This window comes from Acanthopagrus latus, chromosome 4 (genome assembly GCF_904848185.1).
Source record: "Acanthopagrus latus isolate v.2019 chromosome 4, fAcaLat1.1, whole genome shotgun sequence".
NCBI lineage: Eukaryota > Metazoa > Chordata > Actinopteri > Spariformes > Sparidae > Acanthopagrus > Acanthopagrus latus.
This window is the reverse complement of record NC_051042.1, coordinates 5,064,819-5,090,341: the sequence shown is the minus strand read 5'-3', so window position 1 is coordinate 5,090,341 and position 25,523 is coordinate 5,064,819. Positions and strand designations below refer to the sequence as shown.

The following is a 25,523-nucleotide window of genomic DNA, read 5'->3' as shown; positions in this document are numbered from 1 at the left end:
CATCTTTTAAGTAACAAGTGTTGCCACATGAACTCTGCTAAGAAAACTCTATAAATATCAATGTTTAAAATGTATAATTGTATAAAAATAAAGAAATTAGGCTCCACCAGTTTTTCAGAAAGACTTAATAAAAGTGTGCATTAATGTGCAGTAAATTGTATTACATAAGAAGCAGTGCATGCATACATTAACTTAATTTTCCCTAACACATGTTTCAGTATGTGACGCGTGTCCACTCACAGCCAGCTGCTGCTGTAGGCTCTTGATCTGGGCTTGGAGTGTGTCGATGTGCTGCGTCTGTCTCTTATTGGGTGCGTTGCTTGTGTACGCAAGCTGGGACAGTCCGTTCAGTGCCTGCTTCAATCGCTCAACGTCCGTCAACAACTCTGTGATCTGACACACAAACACAAATATTAACGTGGTTATTCGTACATTTTTAATTATCTTTCCAATCACACTGCAAAACTGAAAGAAGATCACCGGAAACAGAAAAAAAACCTGATTTTCTCTCCAAATCTGCTTGGACAAATTATTTTCAATGGTGGATCATTTCATTTTCACAAGATAGAAGTGTCATTTAGCTATAGTTAAATACATCATAACTTTCATTTTAACTGACAAAACTGTTAAAACCATGATGATGTGACATTTGTTGGGGTCTGGACCAAACAAAGAAAGATCTATAGGCAGGGACATCTCTGCAGTGCTACAGCACATCATTGTAACTTGAAGTGGTGTAGTGGCTAGTTAAGTAGTTGTTAGTCAAATATTGCAGCTTGTGTATTTGGATATAGTGATATTGTATTTGACCGTAAACCATAATAAAGCATCAGTGAATATGTTTTTACTACCTTCTTGTCTTTGGCTTCAGTCTGCTGAGCGGATGTCTGAATCCTCCTCTGCAGGTCACCGATGGTGCTGAGCGACTCGTCATATCGCTCCTTCAGCTCCCTGATTTCTCTCTCGATGGCTCGTCCCTTCTCCTGGACGGCCTCCATCTCCGTCCTCGCTCTGCTCTCAGCATCCTTGGCCTGCGTCGTCTCCTCATGGGCTTTCTCACATTCCTTTGCTAAGCTCAACAGCTTGTTGCTCAGGTTGGCAGCCTCCTCCTCCAGCTGCTGCTTCTCTTTGTTCAGCTGGTTCATCTGGTCTTCTCTGGAGCGATATTCCTCGAGGGCCTGTGTGGCCTGAAGGAGCTCGGACTGCAGCGCGGACACGTCTTCAGCCCTCTGGGCGTTGTTCTCCTCCTCTTCACGGAGAGCCAGCTGAAGCTTGGCGACTTCAGCTTCCAGGGCCTCCTGAGACTTGGCCTGTTGTTGCAGCTGAGAAGCCTGATCCATGTGGTATTCCTGCAGTTCTTTCTGTAAGGCACAAACCCTCTGGACCTCCTCCTGTTGAGCCTCTTTTGCTTTCTTGCAGTCGGTCTGAGCTTGCTGCATGGCATCGTGGAGGGCTTTGAGCTCCGTGTCGTAGGTTGAAATCCGAGTCAGCTCTGATTTCAGACGCTCCTGGAGGTTCTGGATCTGAGTGTTGCAGAGGGCGTTCTGCTCTTGAAGATCGGCGTTCTGAGACATCACCTCCTTGTGCTGCTGTTCTAAGTCGGCAAACTTCTGAGTCAATTCCACAAATTTGCCATTGAACTCTTCCTCCACATCCTTGTGCTTTTCACTGCTAACTAGAGCAGAGTTTAGTCTCTGCTGAACAGATTCCATCTCAACTTTAAGCTTCTCTTTCTCCTGTTTGATGTTCTGTCCGGCAGACCTTTCTTTGTTATACTTCTCCTCCATTTCCACCAGTTGGGCCGTCAGATCCTTCACCTGTGAATTGTATGCGTGCTCTTTCTCCTCAGCCGTGGTCACTGGGATAAATTTGGACTGAATAGCCTCCTGAATGGTATCAAGTTCTTTCTTCTGAGCCTCCAGTTCTTGGGTAAGCTTCACGGTTTCCTCCTGAGCTGACACATACATCGCTGACACTTCGTTTGCTCTCTTCTCTGCCTCGACCACAGCAGCAGTGAACTTGTCTGTGGCAGCTTTGTGATCTTTCACGTGTATAAAGTCTTTCTTCATCTCCAACAGGACTTTTTCCAACTCTTCTTTCAACTTATCATTTCCTTCTTTCACCTTCTTCATCTCTTCTCCACTTTCTTTTTCCCTGGTCTCCAACTTCAACATCTCAGCTTTCACACTCTCTAGGGCGGAACTTAGCTCCATCTTCACTTGCTCATGCTGCTGTCTGGGAACATACTCTCCATCCACGCTCTGCGTCAGAGTCTGGATGTGTGTGTTCAGCTGCACACACTCTTTATCTTTGTCTTCACATCTAGTCTGCAAAAGTTCAAGTTTCTTCATTAGATCAGTGTTCTGAGACCTCAGACTGTCCATTTCACTCTGTTTGGAACTCTGAATGTTGCTGATGTTCTCCTGCAGCGTGGCTCTCTCACTTTGAAGCTGATGAACTTGTGCTTCTGCTTTTCCGTAACGCTCACTGGCTTCCACCAGTTTGTCCTCCAGCTCCTCCAGAGCTGTCACCATGTTCCTCCGAGCCTCCTCGTGGTCCTTCATGGGTACAAAGTCCATCTCAATCCTGCTGTTGAACTCATCCAGCTGCTCCCGCAGAATATCTCTCTCCTCCTCACTCTCCTCGACCTCACGGATTAGCGCCTGGCTTTTGGCGGTCAAATCCACCAGTTTTCTTTTCAGTGAAGCGTTCTGCTCCTCTAAAGCAGCCTGTATCTTCTGTTGCTCCTCAGAAGCTCCTGATGCTCCGTGAGACGGCGGACTGTCCAGCTTTCGGTGGAGCTCGGCCACCTCCTCCAGCACACGGTCATAGTCTTCCCTCAGCTCAGCCAGCTGACGCTCCTTCTCGTCAACTGCATTGGTCAGCAGGTTTTTCATGTTGTCGAACTTCTCAGCAGGTACCGTGTTGCCATGTTTAGTCTGAGCCTGTTTCAGCTGGGTTTCCATCTCTAAAAGAGTTTCTGTGAGTTCATCTCTCTCTGCAGTCAGAACGTCCAGGTCTTGGTTCAACCTCTCTGCCTCAGCTGCCAGCTGGCTCTCGCTGCTCTTGTACTCCTCCAGCGCCTTCTCGCTCTGCTTGAGGCGATTACGAACTCGACCCACTTCAGCTGAAGCACCTTCATACTTGGCCTTGATATCCTGGAGCTGAGCACGCAGTTCTTCTGTCGCCTGACCTCCCAAGTGTTCCTTCACAGCGACCACATGGGCCTGCAGCTGTTTGACTTTACACTCAGAATCCAGCATCCGCTTCTGGACGTCCCCCAAGGCGTCTTCCAGTTCTTGAATCTGCTGGTCGGCCTGTTTCTGGATGGCGTCTTTGCTCTGAACCAGCTCTTGGTACTCTCGGTTTCTACGGTTCAGGACGGTGTTAAGCCGCGCAGCCTCCTCCTCCGCCGACTGTTGTCTTCTCTTTACTGCTTCGTGTTCAAGTCGGAGGGCATCCAGTTCAGCGGAGAGGTCCCAGCCTGCAGAGGGCGGACTCTTCTCTAAGGGTCTGGACAGTGAATGTGACATGGGGGGGTTCTGGAGCACCTGCAGAGGAGGAGGGAAAACACATTGATACAGATACACAACAAATGTGACCAAATTATTATAACTAGACACTTTTACTCTTATATGACGGCAAGTCAGAAAACTGAAACTGTGTTTGCAATTACAGGTCCTGCTATAAACTAATGATTGTTGACAGACCACTTAGGCTTTGTTCACACAGCAGGCAAATCCGATTTTTTGTGTCCACACTGTTATTTGGAAGAGATCAGATTGGATTTTTATGTCCAGACAACACCAACTTATTTACAGGGGTTGCTGTGGTAACACTACATTAGTCAGTTTGTACACTGGTGACGCAGCTTGCAGACACAAATTATATCAAATATATACCCATCATCCTCCTTTCCCAACAATCATGCTATCAAGATGCAGAGCAGACAAATCATTTCACTGTGAATGTTTATAAACTGTTGTTCTCTGTGGCTGCTTGAGCCAGAGCATCTGGATTGAGACAATTTGTATCGCAGTTTAAACCAGCGCAAAATGTGTTTTAGATCCACAAGTATCGCATTTAATGTTGTTTTTGTTGCCGAGATTTCCTAAAATCAATCTGGATATAATGTGGATATGCCCAAAAACAGATCTGTACTAGTAGTCTGAACATCGATAAATGACTGAGTAAATAGATAATGAATCTAATCTAATAATCTAATAGATGGCAAGTCACAAGAAACTGTTCCAACTTACGTGGTCAGAATCCAGACTGTGAGCTTGTTTGACCAAAATGTTTTCTTTACCTGCAAGACAAACATAACACTGTTATATTCTGCTGGTCAAGTCTGAAATAATGATGTAAAAATGTCTTTAAGATTCAAGGCATGAAAGGAAGCTAACCTTTGATAACAGACTGCCCAGAGTAGTCGCCCTGTGAATACAAAGAGACACACACTCGTTACATGGCTGCAATGAGACATTTAAGACCTGATTTAAAAAACTGTATTTATCTTAATACCATAGAAACATTTAGCTGAATCAATTTAGTTCAAAAACTTACTGTAATGGTCACATGTATTATGGATTTTCTTAAAGTAGATCCTGAAATAAATGGTGGGTGCTTTTCTTGATCAGCCTACTCTCATTGATATAAATGGGTTGACAAAATAATACACCACACATGTTATGATGCTATACAGTGGGAACAGCACAATAAACTACATCCTCTAACAGGCACGTCCACACACATAGGGCCCGAGGGGTGCTGAGCCCCTGCCCTTTTTGCCTCGTATTAACAAGTGCCCTTTTTGTGTGTTTTTTTAATGAATAAATAAATTCCTGTTGTGCAGAGGGATGTAAAAAAAAAACAAACAGCAGTATAAAAACACCACGGTTATCTACTGTACGCATAGAGAGAGCGAGAGAGAGCGAGAGAGAGAGAGAGAGAGAGAGAGAGCGAGAGAGAGAGCGAGAGAGAGAGCGAGAGAGAGAGCGCGAGAGAGAGAGAGAGAGAGAGAGAGAGAGAGAGAGAGAGAGAGAGCGCGAGCGAGAGAGAGAAGCTGCTGCCTCATGGAGAACTCTACCACACATGTAGATGAGACGTTGCAGTGGACTTGAACCTTTGTGAGTTATAAATCCATTAACATAACGAACTCATAACATAACTTCCTTGTGTCGCCTTCCACTAATTCAACGTGCTTAAATATGAGTCATATTTCAGAAGAGTGCCCATTTGTACTTGTTAAGCTAACTGCTTGTTAATGAGAGTCAAGAATAATCTAATAATATGAAAGCTGTCTGTGTAAGCTGTTTATCTTACCACAAATCTTCAGCTTCTTCCAGATATTGAGTTAACTGTGACTTTGCTGTTCCTTCTAACATTGACAGTCGCCGTCTCAGTGGTCATTTCTTGGTTTTGTCACATTTTTAGATGTGTAGCCTGTATTTCTAGTTAGCACTTGGCCTCCAATAAATAACCTAATAATAAATCAGTGTTTTATTGCTTTTTAAGAATTGCAACTGAATTGCATGTCTTCCAAACCTCAGTATTATGATTATGTGAATAAACTCATGCTGAGAATAATTTGTTGGCACAAAAGAAATAGCAATTGCATATCACTCACAGCTACACAGGATACACAGCTAAGTAGTTTCTATAAGTACTTTGTTTATTAATTTTACATTTTGTAAGTACTTTGTTTATTAATTTTACATTAATTAATCTACATATTGTGTTATTAAGGCCTGAAAAAAAAATTCTGCCCTTTTCTGACTTTGAGCCCCTGCCCCTCTATAATCATGTGTAAATCTCTAAAAATGAACAGACGATTCAATCAACGCCTCTGAAAAACAGCTTCAACAAAAACTATAACCCTATAACCTTCACAGATGTAGGATTTATTGCAGGACTGCAACAACTTGAGCCAAGTTTACATCCTAAGTTAGAAAGTAAACTAACGAAGAACTTCACTTAAAAACTTTCAGACTCCAGATATGCAACCTGGACTCTCAGAGCAACAAAAATAGACATCAAAGCTCAAGAATCACTTTATACCAAATGCGCTTATTGCTGCAAGTCAGTATACACATCAAAGCATCTCTGATTAAAGATGATAAAAAAAAAAAAAAAAGTATATTCAGGTATGCATACTGTCACTGACCATAGTGCTCCGGAGCTGGACCTTGACAGTCTCCAGGCCTCGAGCACCGTCGTCTCTCTCTTTGGTACCAAGTGTCGACTTCAGCTGCTCCTTCTGATTCAACAGACAGAAAAGCAAAGGCGTGAGTAACAAGACAACTTTCAAGAAGGAGGCAACTGACTGAAGTACGTTGTTTATTGATATGTTGCAGAGAATACATGCAATTTAATTGAAATGATTCCACCTATTCAAGACTGTGTTTAGACTTTACACAAATCAATATGTGCACCTCTTTGAGTAATGCGCAGAACATGCAGCCACACACCAGGGACTTCGACATAGATTGACTGTTGTGGTCTTCTACCAGACTCTGTGTTACCTACTAAATTATTCACAGGCTAAATTGTGTGTTTGTGTCACAACTGCAGGTGCTTCCAGTTCAATACAAGTAGTACCAGCATCATAGACGCTTTCTGAAGATGTTTGGAGTAAATTAAGCTCCTCAGGCAGCAGAGTAGAGGATCCCCAGAGAATTCTCACAAAGCAAAGTTTTTACATTCAAAGTACGCCGAGGCAGTTCCTCATATCTGCTCTGTAGGACAGTTTGTGCTAAGCTGTGCCCACAATATTAAACCATATGGACGATTATTGATCCACTGAAGTTCATGAAAGTATTACAACTTGACAGCAGCTTTAACGGGAGAGAAGAATTTGAATTTTTCTATTTTGTTGGTCTTTCTTTCACAACTAAAATAAAACTCTGGAACCAACTAAAAACTCTGGAACAAACTTCTTTTCTTATTTCATGAAGTCACAAAATAAATTGCCACAACACTTGACCTGTATTCCTGAACAACCTGACAGGATGTCATCAAGTGCTATTAAGAACCATTCAAGTGGCGTTTCAGACTGTGCTGCCTTCCTTTTTCCTCCCCTTCACTTCCTCACGCACATTTCTATATTGACACAACACTGGCAACATTCTCCAATCCGCCTACTTCCTCAGCTCTTATGCTGTGTTCCAGACAACTTGGAAGTTGAACGTTACACCTCATACTAGAAAAAGGACAATGGAATGCCACTCTAGTACTTGTAAAATCGCGGCACATCCATCTACACTGACTTCACGAGGGAGCAGTTGTCTGGCACCATAAAACAATGGCAGCACCCATGGGAAGTAAGAAGGGTGCATTTATTGACTACATTATTTGTATTAAGTGAGTGAATGGATAATTCAAACACCTTTTGAGGAATAAAAATGCTGAAAAACTAAAAATATGATGGTGTCTTCTACCTCGTGTCATTTTCGCTGCTCTGTTTCATGGGCATATGCAAGATGGCTGCATGGCTGAGACAAATCATTCTGTTACAGTCAGCAAAGTCTTTTGTTAACATTTGGCGTCGTGCACATGGAACGCCTGGAGGTCAGAAGTTGGGAATTTCAACGAAGCAATTCCGACCTCCAAAGCTGATTGGAATGCAGCATTTATTTTTAGATTTCAGAGGTCAGGAAGTACGTTAAGACTGCACCCATGACTTCTACTTGTTCATTATAATGGTTTTGTTTAATTCAATAATTTTATCCTTACAACCAGAGATAGAACACAATTGAGCTGTCATAATGTCAGAGCAATCATGAGTTTCATACCTCTCTCTGAGTGTCTTCCACAGTTATCTTTTCCTGCAGATGGAAGAGGATAATATGTAGTCAGTTCACCTATGACTTATGCCTCTACAATGTATTTAACTGAATGCCCTTATTGTGAAAACATATTGTTCTTTCAGCCAATTTCAGAAATCATTTTCACTAAATTAAGCATTTAAGTCACTCGCCTTTAACATAGGCAATCTGGACCAAAGCCTGCTCTACCCTATGAAAAAAGAAATATTAACAATGTCCTAAGACACACTTTGCCTTGATTTATCGTACCAGACCTAGGATACAAGGTCAAGAGAACACAACTCAGCTCAGTAATTATCACAAAGGTTGCAAAGTCCTCAGACCAACAGAAAACTATGAGCACTGAAAAAAAAAAGCTAGTGCTGGAGGACAATATGCTACGAGGTCTTTACTGAACTGCACTTTCTTTCTAGCTCAGCTGTCAGCTGTATTGTTGTATTGTTTACCTGTGTGAGCTGTTGCTGCAGCATGTTGACCTTATCTAACAGGGCTCTCTGCTCCTGGTGGTACTTCATGAGACTTTCTTGCAAGGTCTCGTTCTGCCTCTCCAAGTCCTAAGACACACATGAAAACATAAAACTTAAATGTTAAATCTTAACTTAAATGTGAGTAAAATGAGGCAGGTGGAGGCTATACAGTAACATTCTCTACCTTACCTGCTAGATATCTGATACTTTGATTTCTTTTCATTTTTCTCACAGGTATTCACTAAAGACCCTATACCCTGCTGAACTGCTAATCCACTGACAATCTCCAATGCCTAGCAACTATCTTCTTTGTATTACTCCTGCCATGAGGTCAGGGTCTCACTTGAGTCTACTTTGTTGGTTTGTTTGTCAGCAGGATTACTACACAAATATCACTGCACTGATTTCCACAAAATGCGGATGGCGGATGGGTGTCGGCCCAGAAATGACCCCATTTACTTTTGGTGCTGATCCAGTTAAAGGGAGATATCCAGGACTTAATTGTATTTTGTGTTAACGTTTTTTTTTTTAACATTATGAGATAGGATGCAGGCATCTTGATGAAAAACACTTGAGGCATTTAGGTGACTAATATCTATGAGTGAGTACAATTTGATCCAGATCAGAATAAAAATAAAAACAAATATGTTTTATTTGATACTGGATTAGACTTGATTGAATTTAAGGTGACTGTTACACCTTGGCGGAGGTACACACACGAGCTAAATAACAAAACCATAAAGCTTATAAATATAAAACTGATCAAGACATCCACATCCGTAAAGTACTGATGAGTTAATTTCTATTTATCATTCAGTAACTTCACCTTGACAAATTTTAGTTTCACTTGTGTTGCAGAGCTAACTACTGCAGTCAGCTTGTTGCAGCCCATCTTGCTTCTGGCTACCACTCTGGACTGCTAGCTGCAGGGCTAACTGAGCTAAATAGCTATCCGCAGCTACGGTTAGCAGCAGTTAGGGTGCAGCATATCATCTGAATAACCACTATTTGTTTTGAATGGAAATTTTACAGGATTTTCAATTCTGACATACAGTACCTTTAATGAAACAAAGTGAATATGTGTGGAGAAGTAACAGCACTTACATGTATGATCTGATCCCTTCTGTTCACCTCAGCCGCCTCTGATCGCTCCACTGAATGCTGCAGATAACACAGGGCATGTTTCTTACAAATAGCATTACCACAGGGTGGACATGTTCATGGCACAACTCCCTCTAATAAACACTAGATGGCAGTCATGTACATCTGAGTATGTCACAGGTTTGGAAATGGCTAAATTGAACAGCAGCAAGTCAAAGAAAGTAACAGGCAACAACAGGCAAAAAATGCAGAATCTTGAGGCGTCTGAGTACTAATGGCAGAGGGGAAGGTCTATAAACAATGGCTTTGAAGAGCGAGCAGCCTTAACCTTTATCATCTTGTAACAAAAGGGATGAAATGGCTGCACAAATGTCAGTTCATTGCTATTCCTATCACGCTACATTTTGACATGAAGCTCCTCTAAAATATGTAAAGAAGTGTGGAGAATAACAGCTGCTCCTCATTACTGGTCAGGCGGAATGGACAATGTGTGCCTTTGAACTGAATGCTGCAAGATTACCTGTCGCTTCCACTGCTCAATCTTTGCAGCCTCTTTATCTGTAGCAGAAATGGAAAACATGTTCATATTATAATTTTCCCACTGTATGTGTTCATGATTGAAAAAAGAGGTATGTTTACAGAGCAGAATGTTACTTGAAAACACGTAAGAGGAAAGATGCATAAAAGAAAAGGGCTCATAAAAGATGTTGAAAAGACAATGAAATAAAGATTACAAAAGAAAATTAACACAGAATGTTGTGCAATGTTAAATATTCTACGTTATACAAATCTCCAAGCCTCAACTGTGATATTATGTTGACTAATCAATGGGAAAGACAAGCAAAACAGCATCAGGATATCACTTTTTCTCTGCGTGCATTATTGTTTTCACCTATTTTCCCAAGTGTAATGAAAAAGTGCCACATTTGATGTTGTCTGCAGGAGTAAGTGACGGTTAATTATGTTCATCTTGTATTTATTCCAGACAAACAGCTGCAGGACTCTTTTATTATCTGACCTCTGGTGGCTTTTTCGACGTAACTTTTGACCATCGCAAGAAGCTCTGGGTTCTTGCTGAGGCGAGCGTAGTGAAATGCATCGTGACCCAAGCCATCAACCGCCTTCACGTCAATGCCGCTCTTCAGCAACACTTCCACTGCATCCTTACAGCCATACTCACAGCCCAGAATCAGCGCTGTCCTGAGGGGGTCAAAAGAGAAAACCGTCTATGAGCAAGAAAATCTCACAAACTAGAGCTCCCAAATCCACACGAGGTTCACTTCACCTGGCAATTGTTCAACTACTGCTGAATAATGAAGCGCTGTGTTGGCTCAGCGAGGTTGATTTATCCTGTTTTTGTCACCACATCTGGCTGTTTTCTTTTAATATTAAAAGGACTGTTGGTGCTTTGAGCTATAATTGATGCTGAGACACAGCAATAAATTCTTCAGGCAGAACTGTGTTGAACTGTTAAGGTGACAAAACTTAAACCACACTGAAAATAGTTCTCTTGTTTTTGTGGTATTTAAACTTGAGAAATCATGACACTAATGCAACATCTAACACATATGGACTTAAGTTTTGTTAACTGATCCTTAAAAAACATCTAAGACTTCAGTATGCATCAACATTATTACTTATTTGCAAGGACTCCCTGACCAAAAATGATCCGTTTGCTTTAGTTTTTTACTTTCCCACGTAGTTATCACCTATCTTACACTTACCCTTACCCATACTTTGACAACGTGATGTGCAATGAGCACCTTGCTAACAGGGCGACATAACAGAAATACACCTGTAGTATCATGATGTTACACAGTACCAAAGAGAGAGGGTTTATCATTTTATTTGTATCTATTTTTTCCAAAACGTGAATTACCGCCTCACGGCTGTATGTGTCCGTACACCTGTTTAGTGGCTGTTCCTGAGTTATGGTGTTTAAAAATGATTATTTGAATTATTCAGCAATGGCCAAAAATGTGTTTTATGAAGTCGCAGTGACACTTTGACTACCAAAATCTAACCAGTTCACCTGCAAGTCAAAGTGGATGTTTGTGCCAAATCTGAAGACATTCTTAAGATTTCATGTTCACAAGAACTGGACAGACAACCTGAAAACACAATTCCTCTGGTCATGGCTAACACCTACGCAGAGGAATACAAAAACAGGCAAAAAGACTGTCACTTCAAGGAAATCAGCAGAAATGCAAATAGCATGACTTGTTTAACTTATCAACCAACAACATGTATCAAAAGCTGCCTCTTTTTGAGCAACAATGGTCTCCAATTATTGAAATTTGCCAATTCTACCGAAGACGGACACAATGAGGGCGGATATCTCTTACTTGTTTTGTTTGTCCCGGATAGTGATATCAGCCCCTCGCTCCAGCAGCAGCTGACAGATGCGTGGATGACACATCTGGGTTGCCAGCACCAGAGGTGTCCTGCCATCCTGAAGAGAAACCAGAGACATATTAATAAATATGATCTAGCACTTAGAAGTACAATTACCTGGATGCCTAAGAACCGTCATCAACACAAAGAAATAAAAAAGCTTGATTGACAACTAAAAATCATGTTTCATCTCAAAGCAAAAAACAATATAGAGAGTACTCATTCAAGTGAACTAAAGGAGGTTTTATTGAATATCGTCTTAGTGCTGCTCAGACTGATCGTACAAGCAGTTACTGACTGCTAGTGACATGGTCAAAGCCTTTAGCAGGCATACAATACACTTTTCTACAATGACAACTAAATACATGGAAAATGAAAAGAATATACCAGAAGAGACCATTACAGCACACTGTGTGAAATTAAGTGAAATATCAATTCTCACAAAATCACTGGCATTCACAGAAGCCCCGCTGTCACAGAGTAGTTTCACACTGGAGGGGCATCCAGCCATGACTGTGGAGAGAGAGCAAAAACAGCTGCAATCATTTCACCCCATTTAGCACTGAAACACATACGGACATCGACTCAGCTCAAACAGGAGCCTGGAACTGGCTTGACGTACAGAAAAAAAATCAACATCTAAGTAAAATCAGACATGACTTATTATCATACACAATTTTTGTTTAACTCCTATAATGTTGAAGACCTTAACATTCACGTGAGCATTTGGATGTTCGCAGTGCAATCTAAAGTGTACCAAAGGAGCCTTGAGTCGGTCATACCCGCATCATGTAGAGCTGTTCTTCCTTGTAGGTCCACGTTTCCAACTGGACTGTTGTGCTGTAAAATAACAAACACAAGTGAAAAAAATATGTTACTTCTTGTATTGCTGGATTATCCATGGAACCCTTTAGGTTTGGTACCAAAACCGGGATTGAACATATGAGCTCCAACATCACTGGTTCTGCTAAAAGTATTGTAAAATGAAGGCACTTCACACACAGACACCCGGCTCCAAGTGGCAAAGACTGAGAGAAGCACATTTTCAAGAGTGTGGTTATACTTCATGAGAATCGATGCAAATGATGCTCATTGCCACATGTGCAACAAGTCTTTTGCATGTAAGGGTGGGAACATAAGCAATCTACAATCTGCAAAAATACATCACATATCAACAGCCTAGCTCAGACTTCCTGTCCTGTTTGTTATGCTATTGTAGCAGGACCCCACACAAGGTCGAAAAAATTATACAATCATGGGTTGAAAATTCATTGGTAACCATCAGTCAGCTGAAGGTCCAGTTATGTGATCACCTCTGTCTGACAGGGTGAAAGCTTCATCCAACTGTCCTTCAGAATCGCTCAGACTCAAGAATAATTACATCCAGCAATTAGGCTAATAATTTAGACATTTTCTGAATGACAGCTTAGATGATGATTTCAGGCTGAATTCAAGAGCGCATAGCTAAATATTCAACTTACTGATAGTAAAAGTTATTAACCTATGTGTGTATGTAAACACTGTAGTCATGCTGCAGTCTGCAGCATGCTCACACTTGTTACTCATGCTACCTGTGTCTTGACATTATTGTTCCCTGACATGTTAAAACATTTTCATCTGTTTGATTTATTGTCACATTACACTCTATAAATGTAATTTGTTCAAAATAGTGCTGGCTCAATATTCAAGAACGTTAATATAGAGTGCAAGAAAATAAAGCAGTTGTTCATTCTGTTTTCAAGTTGATCATTTTCTCTTAAAGAGGTAACAAAAAGAACCAATAAGAGTGCTGTTAATGTACTAGGTTGATAAGCAGTAACGGTAAGAGAAGTAACTAGTGATTAACTTCTTCATTGATTAATGTGCCCCTTAATTTCTGGATTATTCAGCTGTTTAGTTTATATAAATGCCAAAAAACATGTGAATCATCAAGCATCACAAGCATGCAACCCAGTGCCCAAGTCATGTCTTCATCACATCGTCTTCTTTTGTCCACCAACAGTCCAAAACCCAAAGAAGTGTTTACATTACTTCCCTATTAACCTCACTATCGCTATGCAATGATACAGCATGGCGAGCATGGTGTCACTTGTTTTTTGTTGTTCTTTTTGTACATCTGGAGAGCAAAATGTCTTTGTATGGCCATAGCATCTCTGTAGAACTACAGTACTTCATTATAAGGCTGTTTTGACACACATTTAACCATGTATCACAGCATTAAAGCTTCTGCAATTTGGATATTGCACTTGGCCATATAGCATTTTGAATAATTTGATTATAACTGAGCACTGTGCTTGATTTGATTGTTGAGTCTGGATTTTATTATTATTAAATAAATAAGTAAAAAGATGCAAATATAGTGAGAGGAGAGGACAAAATCATTTATTTCCATTGGCTGTCAGTGGAACATGAGTGTCAACAGCGGGCAGGTCACACTAGGCTAAGTGGCGCTGTGCTGATATGCCTGTGACATCTCTACACAGTCAGTCAGCTGGTTGGACAGCAGTGACTGCACCTCTGTGGTGATGAGGGCCTGCTATGACGCCTTGAGGACTCAATGCTAACAGGGGCTTGATGTTGCTGGGTAAGCTTGCCAGCCAGCTCTGGCCCGACTAAAAAAACCCAACTCTCTCTAGCAACAAGGGCCAAAAATTAGCAGCATGCTCAAATGACAAAGCTAAGAGGGGCGAGGGGGAGAGAGGCAATGGGAGCTGATGGTGGAGCAGTGGAGGGGGGATATCCTATACCTTGAGGGTTCGGCTGACGGAGGGGAGATAGTGGAGGTGGTGGGGGAGGTGGGTGTTGGCGTCCAGCTGCTATGTCTGGTGTGATGACGGCACCAAGAATGGACGGCAGGTTTGCAGGAGGGTTGGCTTGTCAACACCACTGACAACCCCCTGCCAACAGCCAAGACCTCCGTTAGATCACAGGGGGAGGGGCTACAACGCTATGAGAGCACAATATTGCAGCGATAGCCCCCTCATTGTAAATCCTCCAGTGGGTCATGGTGACTCAACGGGGCCTACTGTTGACCGATACGGAGCGGTCTCTGCTGCCAGAGCTGTTTGGCAATAATTATTTAAAGGAGCTGAAAGGGAAACTGCTCTGAGTGGCCAGAGACTAGGAGGCTGCTCAGTGGCAAATAAATACTGTACAGTAGAGTGTGTACATACACAGCGAGAAACTACAAGTGCAAAGAACCTCCTACTGTGAGACAATATCTTGTAATTTGGCACATTATCTCACAGGAGTATCATTCCCGTGCAAACCGTGTTAAGAGGATGACTGCACGTTACCTGCAGGAGTTTCTGCACACACAGAGAATGTCCATTTCTTGAAGACAGATGAAGAGCATTTTTACCTGAGAGGACAAAAGCAGCAATTAGAAAGTGAAGTGTAGTCACAATCTGGAGTTTGCATGCATGTTTCTTTCAAGCCAGATATGCAAGAAATTGCATATGTAAAGACTGAAATACACTGCTGAACAAGGATTGTTTTTAAACAGTGTTTTAAAAAGTAATCACAAGTCACATGAGTAAAAGTAAAGATATTGTGTTAAAAAGTCAATCTAGTACTTGAGCAAAAGTACAAGTATAAGTAAGTTATACATGAATATACATGTATCTATATATTGTATACAATGAGTCCACTGATGATCAGCCTGGTAGATCACTGGATCCAATATTCAGTATTTTTCTGATTATAGGAATCTTTTTTACTTTTTTTATCCAATACAATAAAAACGCTACTTTGGCTCTGATACAGTGTGTAATCTGTAAAGTAATAATTAACTAATCTAGTGGAGTAAAAAAGTAAAAAGTGCAATATATGTATCCAGATGTAGTGGAGTGCCTCAAAATTGTACTTAAGTATAGTACTTGAGCAAATGTACCACGCACATTCCATGACTGGATTCAGGCAACAACCTTAATTAAAGGACGAGTGTTTTGAAAACTAAAGAAGCCAGTTAGACCTGTTCCTTCATTTGTCACAGTTATCACTTTACTATACACAAGACTCTTGTATCACTTCATCATTACAGCTGCCATTAAATAATATCATTCTCTGTCAAACAGCCAGTATAAGTCACTATATCGACCAATCTGCTGATGCTTAACTAAAAAAAAATGAGTTTCCTGCAATTGATTGCAGAAGAGCAAAACAAGAACTGACACCATTAGATCAATTAGTGAACCACTCTGAGCTCATCTTAGCTGGAAGAACATGATCATTGGTCTTGAGTTAATAATAATAACACAACTGTGTCACAGCTTGACATAAATTATATTGTGTTTTGAATAGACGGGCTGTACAGTGAGTAATTTCATCAGTAGTAATGGATCAGCATGGAAAAAATATCAAATAAAATCGTGATGCTATACACAATACGATACATACTTTTTATATGTCGGGACACTTATTCGCTGTTTCCAAAGTCGTCTTAAGTAAGTTATTTCATTTACTGGTATTAAAACTGATCTCTTGTGTGACTTGTTCATCTTTTCTTGGCTGGCTGAATGTTAAAAATAATAAGAGAACTTCTGTTGACATATTTAGATATTCCAAACCAATACCATCAGCGGTCAGTTCGTCAAGCAAAAACCTGCAATATTTACATACCTGATCTGACATGCATGATATCTAAAACATGAAAATATAAAATATAAAAGCTTCTACTAGTCCAATCAGAGAAGGGAAGTATCTGCATTCTGCAACAAGACTTAATGTAATTTGTTGCCTCCATCTTTGCCTTGCTGCCATATTGCTTCAGAAATCCTGGATGGATCAGATCATGTCTCTTGCTCATTATTTAGCCAATTTCACATCCCAATTTATGCTCTCACACTGAGGCAAATTAACGTACCGCTGAGTAGCACTCTCTTTAGTAGGAAAAAAAAATGCTAATGAGACCAATTTTCTGCCTCACACATACTAATTTCCTTGCACAAAACATGCAACGTGTTCTGGCACTGAGTACTGTAACCTGCCTTAATTGATAATGTGATAATGTGGGAATCACACCTTCTCTATGTGAGAACAAGGTGCACAGTGTTGTTTATTTTTAATCATTGCATACAGTACAAAAACTTGCGACACGGACCTCCTGTGGAGAAACAGAGTTTCTCTGCTTGTATACAAAGTGAACTTTCAAATGTTTGTGGCCTTGAAATCCTATTATGTTATACTCTGAGGAGGTTTCAGTGCTGGGTCTACCCTCATGGATATACTTAATGTGGAGAAAATTTGGAAACACATCAAAGTATAGAAATAAAGCTCTGGGGTACTGCTTTAATCCAACCTGAACTCACCAGCGGCATCAGTCGCAGTGACATCAACACTGTGTCCCAGGATGAGATTGAGACACTCGAGGTGTCCTCGTGTGGCAGCCAGATGAAACCTGGAGACGAGAAGAGAGAAAAATAAGGAGAGGAAAACAGACGGTTTGTCATGGAGCGAGCTGGCAAAGAGAAGACAGGAAGCCAAGTGAAGAAGTGATATGGTGTAGAGAGACCGAAACTGAAGATGAGAGAGGGACTGTAAATGGACACTCGGTTACTTGCCATCGGCAAGATCTGCATTCTTAAACCAAATACCAAGAAAACCTCAGGGTCTGTTATGACTCCATGGTAACTAAGAAGACACAAACAACACTGTCCTTCTGGTTCAGCATCATTTTTGTATTCTTGAGCACCATCTTATAATACTACAGGTTCTCTTTTTCCATTTGCAGCTTTCAGCATCCCTCAATTTTTTGTCTGTAATGCACCATCGCTTGCCTTATTTATATCAGTGGAATTGTTATATCGTCATATGGCATGAGTGTTGTCTGTTCCTGATTTTAAAGGCTGCATTACAGTTAAGAAATTTTATTTCTTGAACTTACCATCCTTATCAAGGCTGATTATTTCTAAAAGGATTTCATTGTGTTTATAATTTGTGAAGTAGTAGTTTTTCCTACAATATTGTTGCAACATGGATATTGAGGTATTTGATCAATAAAAATTGTGATATTTGATTTTGTTGCCCACTCCTAGCATGTACAAAGTGCCTATGAGGAGATTTCAAAATATTGTGATATTATTACACAATCAAGAGCGAAAGGACACAAAATAACCTGCATGGTAATACAATTCAATCCACAGACCTCAATATCTTTGGAGTTTTTTCAGTTCATCCTTGAGCTTTTATGCCAACATTGACAGGAATCTATTAAAATGCTAATTTAGCTAATGCTAAAATTTGAATATCTGCATTTCTGTGAAAACTGGGTAGACAGGAGGACCATGTGGTTCATTTGAAAGCCAAGAAAAGCTAATCAACGAACCTTGAAGTGTGATTGTTTGTCAACATTTAATTCTTGTTTGATATCCACAGAGTTTGCACTCTCCTCTCATTACTTGCTCACTCAATGGAGCATCTATTTGCCAACATGTCTTTAATCATCACCTTTGACTGGAAACATTCCTGTTCCCCTTCTCTGATTTAACCCGCAGCAGCACTGCCGCCACTAGCCATGAAGGTCTGCAGAGCACTTGTGTGTAAACCAATCTCAGTCTGTCACCCATCAAGTCACATGAACCTGTTTATACACTAACCCCGAGGTATCTGCCAAGGAGACAGCTAGGCTGTCACCTCAACACTGGCGTGGGTATTAAAAGCCGTGTTGATGGCCAGGAGATGCTGGTTCCTCTTGGTAGCAGTGGAGGGTCCTGACCTTTCGGGGCAAACAGCAGACAGGAAGCAGACCGGAGCGAGCCAAGTTAGGGGGATAGGAGTGAGTGAGGAAGACTGACGTTCATGAGCTCCAGTATTTTTCAGAGGCTAACTTAAGGAATGCTTCTGTACAGAGTCAAAAATACATAACTGCACACTTGACCTGGGTGGAGGATTTCTTCATTCTTTTTGATCAATAAGTAATGACGAGTCAGCTGCAAAGACCTTTTAGACTAAAATTCACATAAAAGTAACACTAAAACAAATTTTGACTTAATACATATGGATAATGCACAACGATTAAGCTGGCTGTTCATATTTGATTTAAATTATATCAGTGTTTGCCACACACGGTCTGCCACAATATCAATACTGGCCGCCACATATTGATTTTCTATTTTTGGAGCTGCGCATTTCGTTCTCATTTGTGTCAGTAAAGAACTCACTTTAATGCAATATTGTATTATAATGGTGCAAATTGAGACATTTATGGGATATTTCAAGTCTGGCATTTCCAAAATAAGAAAAAAAAAAAACAATCTTTATCCTTCATAAAAAGTTAACCTGACAAGACTGAGACTGAACAAAATATGAGAAACCAACAAAACAACAAAATGTCTGACACGGATCCACCACGAAGAGTTGAATCTGTGGAGATACATACCACTCACCCAGCTGGAGAACCGGAGAGAACATATTGTGAGACTGATGGATCTGACTTTAAGACAACATATTAAGCAATTTCATTTCCTTTTCACACCTGCTCCTTGGGAAGCTTTCAGGTTGACAGCCTGCAGGATATGGCTGCTATTTTTTGAGAGTGGACCGGAAAGAGTAAACCAGAGTACATACTGGTAGCTTCTGAGCCATGTGTGATAATGTGTGCCTCTGAAGGTGGTCAACAAATAATATACCATAGCTGCTGCAGCTTCTTTTGATCCATAGATCAACAGCATGTTGTCTGGGTGGACTATCTGTTGGTTCGGAAAACACATTAAAAACACTAGTGTTCTATTAAAAAACAAAAACAACATATCCTCAGTCGGTTCTCTTCCAAGATCTGGCTCCACATCATGCAGATCCAGCTGTGAAAATCACAGCTTGCTATAGTTTTGCTTAAAAGACTCAAAACCCATTACAGCTAATCCTGACAGACAATGGGCACGCAGCAGTGTCTCCAGTCAGTGCCAGTTCTGTGCCGCAGGGCTGAGTGAGTGCTCATCTTGAGTGCTGTGCCCTCACGTGCACTTATATTGCTGCTAAGCCCTTGTCAGCCAGCTATCACAACTGCACAGAGTGAGCAGGTGTGATGGGTGGGCTTACCCACAAAGATCCAGCGAGTGCCATGGAAGAGATGTAAACTGTTTACTCAGCTGGAGGCTGCGACAGGACAGTTAGAGCTGAATTCATTAGTTGAACACAGCGAGGCTAATCCAGGGCACACCAAATGATATATCTGGGGTAACAGTTTGTAATTTGTTTCCCCACAGAGGTCCATGATTACACAGGATTGCCATCCGACATTCCCTTGTAGACCAGAAAGCCAAAGACACGTGTTGGTCTGTGTGTGGCCCACTGAACTATAAGCAGACTTGCTGAGTTGTGATTGTGGTTCACTTTTGTTTTGGGTATCCTTGGCAAAAGCATGACGTCTTTCCATAAATGTTCAGTAAAGGTGATGTGTTGATTTTATTTTTAACCACTTCTTGCCTGGCTGCCCGGCAGGGGGAACACTAAATAATGAGCCCAACTGTGTTTGTGTACAACAGTCTCTTCAATCTGTCACTGCAAAACTGTCAGCCACAGTTCTAGATTTAGTTCTGCCAAATTCTAGCACCTTATTGTGAGACCAGGCATTTATCAGGTTGTGTGTATAATTCTGTTTATTTACAAGCGTGCATGTATACAACAATTGGTCTTTGCAGTGGTGCCACAGGAGAATTTCACACACTGCTGAAAATACTCGACACCTTTGCTTCTGGGATCTGGTGCTCCATAACAAAGCCTTTATCAAAATAAACCTGAAGCACAGCCTGGTGACTTCTTCATATATCTGGGATTAAACTGAGGGCGCCCGGCCTCCCAGAAAGCTGCTGTTGGAATCTGATTACACTGAGGAGGAAAACAAAGTACTTGCTTTTTTTAAAACAGCCCAATGTATCATGATCATTAATAGGACCAAAGTAAAGGTCTGTATGAGATACCTGAAATAGTCATGGAGAGAAAATTCCCAGTACATATTTCGGTCAGGTTGACCTACTTTTTCCTCTCTTTCTTCCTGTCTTAGCTGTCTGTTCAACCACTGCCTCTTCAGCTCCCACTGAAAAATTGTACATATAAAACATGGTACTTCAAGATGTCAGATGATCCTCATAATAGCCTGCAGCTGGACCTAAATGTATTAGTTTGTGCTGCAAGTGGATCTGATCTGACTGTGCAGGGAGTCATTTCCTGTGGGGACCATCTAAACAGCCACTGGCCAGTGTGGTCAAGCCTTCAGTGGCCACAAACATTCTTTATACCAACTCCCACACTGACCTGCTCTCAGATGAATGCTAAAGGCAAATTTGTGGATCAAAAAATAGACATGTAATAATATAATAGTTTTTCATATGCAGGACAGCTGGATGAGGGTCTAAGGCTGAATTGTGCAACAATGTCACCTTACAGAAAGGAATTTTGGTGGGGGCTGGATTGTTTTGTTTATGTTTTAAAGGTCATGGAAGGAGAATGAGCAGCAATGTTTCTCAAAAAAATATTTTTGAGTGACTGACCTAATTGCAGGAATTTCCATCTATGTCTTATCTGGGAAACAAGGTCAGGAATGTGTGGTGGGGAGACCACGACAATGTTTGGAATGTGTGATGCTCAGCATTTGTAGGTTTTCAAATATTCAGAAAGGCACAGAAGAAAGCAATAATCGAGGTAAACAATGACAAACCATTTTTTTAGTGTAGGGCAGTGCAAGTTTTCCAAATGCATTATATACACGTTCAGCAAACAGTCCATGTCTGATTTTGATTAGTTTGTCGAAAGTGTGTTGTAGAAATTCACACCTCTTTAACTACGAATGTCAACATGTTGGACATGGATGTGTGTGGGTCTGTGTTTACTCACGCAGAGCGTCCTTCCACATCGAGCTTTGTGGGGATGATGCCCTTCTTGCTGAGAACAGCAGCCACCTTGTCCACCTCGCCGCGCTCCACAGCCTTCATCAGCCGATCATCATACTTGTTCCAGTCTGTGTTCTGATAATGTGAACAGTGAACAATTATACATGCAGCATGTTGGACAGTTAAATACCTTACTAAATACACGCTTAGTTCAACAGTAGTAAGAGGGACCTATAAATTGATTTCCTGTTTTTTTTTCCCAATGCAACAGTGACTCATGAATATGATTCACTTTCTGATGCAAAAACAACTACAGACATAATGGCAGGGTTTTTGTTACATTTGAAGCACAGTAATACACTTCAGTTGATGCGCAATGTGCCAGGAATGTGCCATACTGCACTTTCATTGCAGTACGACTTTGTTAAAAACACAGCTTTGAGGGAAAGCAACTCGTCGATAAAAGACTAAGACCTGAGGAAACAGTACCTATTAAACAGCTTTTCATGACAAACTGAAGTTTGTGACAATGAATACCTACAAAGTGCGTTGAGGTGCATTTCAGCCAGCGGCTCATCTTCGGTGAGTGGAGCTGGTCCTTACACCGAGCTACTGAAAAGGTTGCCAGTGTTCCGGTTTACAAAAGCAGAAATGAAGAAGAATATAAAAAAAAAAACTCCCCTCAGTCTCCCAATGCACTCAACCAGTGAGTGCAATAAAATGGATGAGAGACAGAAGGGTGACAGTCTGTAGGCTCAACCTCTAGAGTTTCCCACACTTGAAGCAGAGAAGTTCATTTGGCAGGATTTTCTTTGCATTCCTGTGTTGCTCAAGGGCTCTGCCTGTGAGTTCATCACTGCACAGCAGTTCAGTTGATGGTTAAAGGGAGGAGAAGGAGGAGTGAGAGGAGGAAGGAAAGGAGGTGGAGAAGCAGTCGGGCCAGCCCTGCCGGCCCTGGGACCTGCCCTGGCCAGCAACTGCAACTCCTCCTCTGGGGTAAAGTCAGCTCAGCCTGGCTGCCTCTCGCCTCCCCAGAATGTCTTCCCCTCTGTCCTCGCCTTTATCCTCAAACCTTCTGTTTGACTCAGTCTCAGACTCGATTCTCTTCCTCTTCTTATCTGCACTGTTTTTTTCTTTTTGTGAAAGCTGCAGGCTATTTGGTTATCAAGGAGTAACTATAGAGCTCCTCTCTTCTGTCCTCTATGAGTGGTCTCCAGTGTCTTCACCCCACCAAATGGCAAGTCAGGCAGGCTGAGTGGGGTAAATATGTGAGCTCTCCCAGGTTTAAAATATCACCCCCTCCCTGGTAAACAGTGGTGGCGCAGACAGCCCTGTAGACTGGTTACCTCTTTATTTTTTGACCCTCCAACCTTTCTGTAGTGACTGATAGGAAGACAGGGGCTAAGAATACATTCTGGACATGCCTGCACCATGAGTAATGGCTTTAGTGTCTAACACCACTGCCAGCATGAAACAAGGCTAGCCAGAAAGACCTTGCTTACATTGCTGCCCCCCACCTTGCTTGCCTCCATCTGAAAATACTAATGTCAAAGAGGGATTATGGTTTGCACATTTGAAGTGCTTTTGGCACTGACCATTACAGGACACTACTGGGCCAAGTGCTGCTGTTAACCAATCCATCTAAACAGAGTGGGGTGGCTCCAAAGCCCCTGATCCTGGCTGCACGGTAGCAAGGTGACATGTCACACTTTTTTACAACCGGCTGTCTGAGACTGCAGCCGCACCAAAAACTACACTACTAATACCCACATCGTAAACACTGTGAGAGCACAACTTTTACTTTTATCAGGTTAAAAATCACATGAAAAAGGTAAAAAGTGACACAGACAGCAATCCAAGGACACGTTTAATTTACACACTGCATCAGCTCCTTGTGGCTTCATGTTACTGTCCGCTGCCAGGGTGGCGTTAACAGAGCGGCACTGATATGCACAAACATGCAGAAAGACCTCGTCCACATGACATGTCATATGAAGGAGGAGGTGTCAACTTACGAAAGCTGCTCACCCTAGCATAGAGACAAAGGCGCCAAAATGGCACCTAGCCACGTAGCATACTGTACATTGGTCACGTAAAAGTCTGACACGGGTGTCCTGGTGTGGGTGTGTGTGTGTGTGTGTCTATTTGTTTGGGAATCTTTTAGTTAATGATAGGGTAGTAAAGAAGGAGAGCTGGTCGATACTGACACTAAATTATCATGACGGGTTTAAAAAGTATTTATTATTTTAACTATTGGTGACTTTGTAAGTTATTTGTTCTGAACTTTGTGTAGCTGATATAAAAAGTTTTCATATGATACCAACTGTTTTACTCAGAGCAGTGAGGCAAATGATCTGAACTTGAATCCCTTTCAAACACTAAAGCCTTTATGACCTGGAAGGATGATGCTGATAACATGTGACAATATCTAGTTTCATATCATGACGTTCATATGATGTCAATGTATATCCCTGCTTCACTTTCATGCACTGGAAGAGCACCCTGCTGAAAACATAACTACAAATTCAAGCACACGGATTTGTGTTTATCTTAAATTACAGAGCTGGACAACATAATATGGAGGTCTGTGTAGGGCAAAAAGAAACTAGAAAAAAACATATTGATAGAAATTTATTTTTTGAATACCGTGCTGACATTTTAAAGTTTACATTTTCACCAAATATTTGAAGCTCTTTATTTTTGCTACTTGTACAGACAGAAGTATGAGTTTGATCATGTTTATTGAAACCAAAATGTTATTCCTCTACCTTGCTGTATCTTTGATCAACATTTTTTTCTTTGATTGCTCTGCTTCTTGCTCATTTCAAAGTCAGGAGAAAATATTTACATTAGATGCAGTAAACAAATCAAACCCCACAAATGATCACAATTGGTCACTTGATGTGCATCTGATCGAACACAGAATCACTGGAAAACCAGGATGCCTTACAGATCAGCAGCAGGACTCTGAAACGAGACTAATGTTATGTTTGCGCTCTGAGTGAGCCACGATTGTTAGGTGTCTGTTTGTAGGACGACTTCTACTGAAATTACATGTGGCCTCTTGCTTTGTAACTGCAGTCACAAGGTTAGAATAACAGCTCTTGCTGATGTCTATCAGGGATAGCTTAATGTTTACAATGATCAACAATGTAGTTTAGAGTGTTAGCATGTACAGCTGACGACGATGGGAATGTCTTTGTTTTGGCAAGATGCTGATGGCGGCAATCGGTGCTCTATGAAAAGTTAATGGATTAACAATTTATTAGAATTCATTCAGAGTTGGAAATGATTGTTTATACTAAATTGTACACACAATCGTGTGTAGGGAAATCCATCCAATAACGAACCAGATAATCCACTTAAAAGAAAAAAAAATGTCATTCTCATAGCAGTCAGGTTTCATCTTCTCAGTTAATCTGGACCAATTTCCCTGGTATTGTATTGGAAAACTGCTTGTGACGGGCGCCCGGTAGCTCAGTTGGCAGAGCTCACGTAGAGTTTTTGTCCTCGATACAGTGGCCCAGGATTCAAGTGATCTGCACGTCAAATGATAATAAACTGTCTTTGACTGTCAGGGAGATGTTGACACCGAAACAATATGCATTGCTCATTGTGCAACTGAAACAAACACATTACCTATTTCTATTAACTATTCTAGTTTCTATTTTAACACCGTGACAAAATGTCACTCGGCACTGGGTGAGCCAGGTTAGGCTTCTACCTGTCCACACAGATTATTCTGGGTGTCTGGTGATACTTCAGTTAGACATTTTTGTCATCCTCAGTTCGGGTTCTCCATCACTGTCCGCAGACTGTAACTCCTTCTGACACCTCAGTTTCCTGCCTCTCTCAGCCCCTGGCCAGACTAACAAGTCTCTAATGTCTTCACAGATGAAATCATCAGC

The 25,523-nt window shown here is 41.3% G+C and overlaps 1 protein-coding gene across 2 annotated transcripts in view; it reads right to left on the bottom strand.

Moving 5' to 3' along the window:
- uacab (uveal autoantigen with coiled-coil domains and ankyrin repeats b) overlaps nt 1-25,523 on the bottom strand; it is a 48,158-nt gene that overhangs the window by 4,642 nt on the left and 17,993 nt on the right. The window contains exons 1-17 of one of the 2 annotated variants that reach the window (XM_037095061.1): nt 22,157-22,465; nt 21,620-21,750; nt 17,098-17,186; nt 15,085-15,149; nt 12,571-12,628; nt 12,231-12,301; nt 11,740-11,846; nt 10,413-10,594; nt 9,915-9,952; nt 9,398-9,454; nt 8,273-8,380; nt 7,794-7,826; nt 6,167-6,259; nt 4,407-4,437; nt 4,260-4,309; nt 852-3,551; nt 241-393 (exon numbers count right to left, since the gene is read on the bottom strand). In XM_037095061.1, the coding sequence (XP_036950956.1) occupies nt 241-393; nt 852-3,551; nt 4,260-4,309; nt 4,407-4,437; nt 6,167-6,259; nt 7,794-7,826; nt 8,273-8,380; nt 9,398-9,454; nt 9,915-9,952; nt 10,413-10,594; nt 11,740-11,846; nt 12,231-12,301; nt 12,571-12,628; nt 15,085-15,149; nt 17,098-17,186; nt 21,620-21,750; nt 22,157-22,192 (4,002 nt within the window). In that variant the 5' untranslated portion in view covers nt 22,193-22,465. Of the gene's footprint in view, nt 1-240; nt 394-851; nt 3,552-4,259; nt 4,310-4,406; nt 4,438-6,166; nt 6,260-7,793; nt 7,827-8,272; nt 8,381-9,397; nt 9,455-9,914; nt 9,953-10,412; nt 10,595-11,739; nt 11,847-12,230; nt 12,302-12,570; nt 12,629-15,084; nt 15,150-17,097; nt 17,187-21,619; nt 21,751-22,156; nt 22,466-25,523 lie in introns of those variants that run through there. The other variant, XM_037095060.1, reaches the window with a different exon arrangement.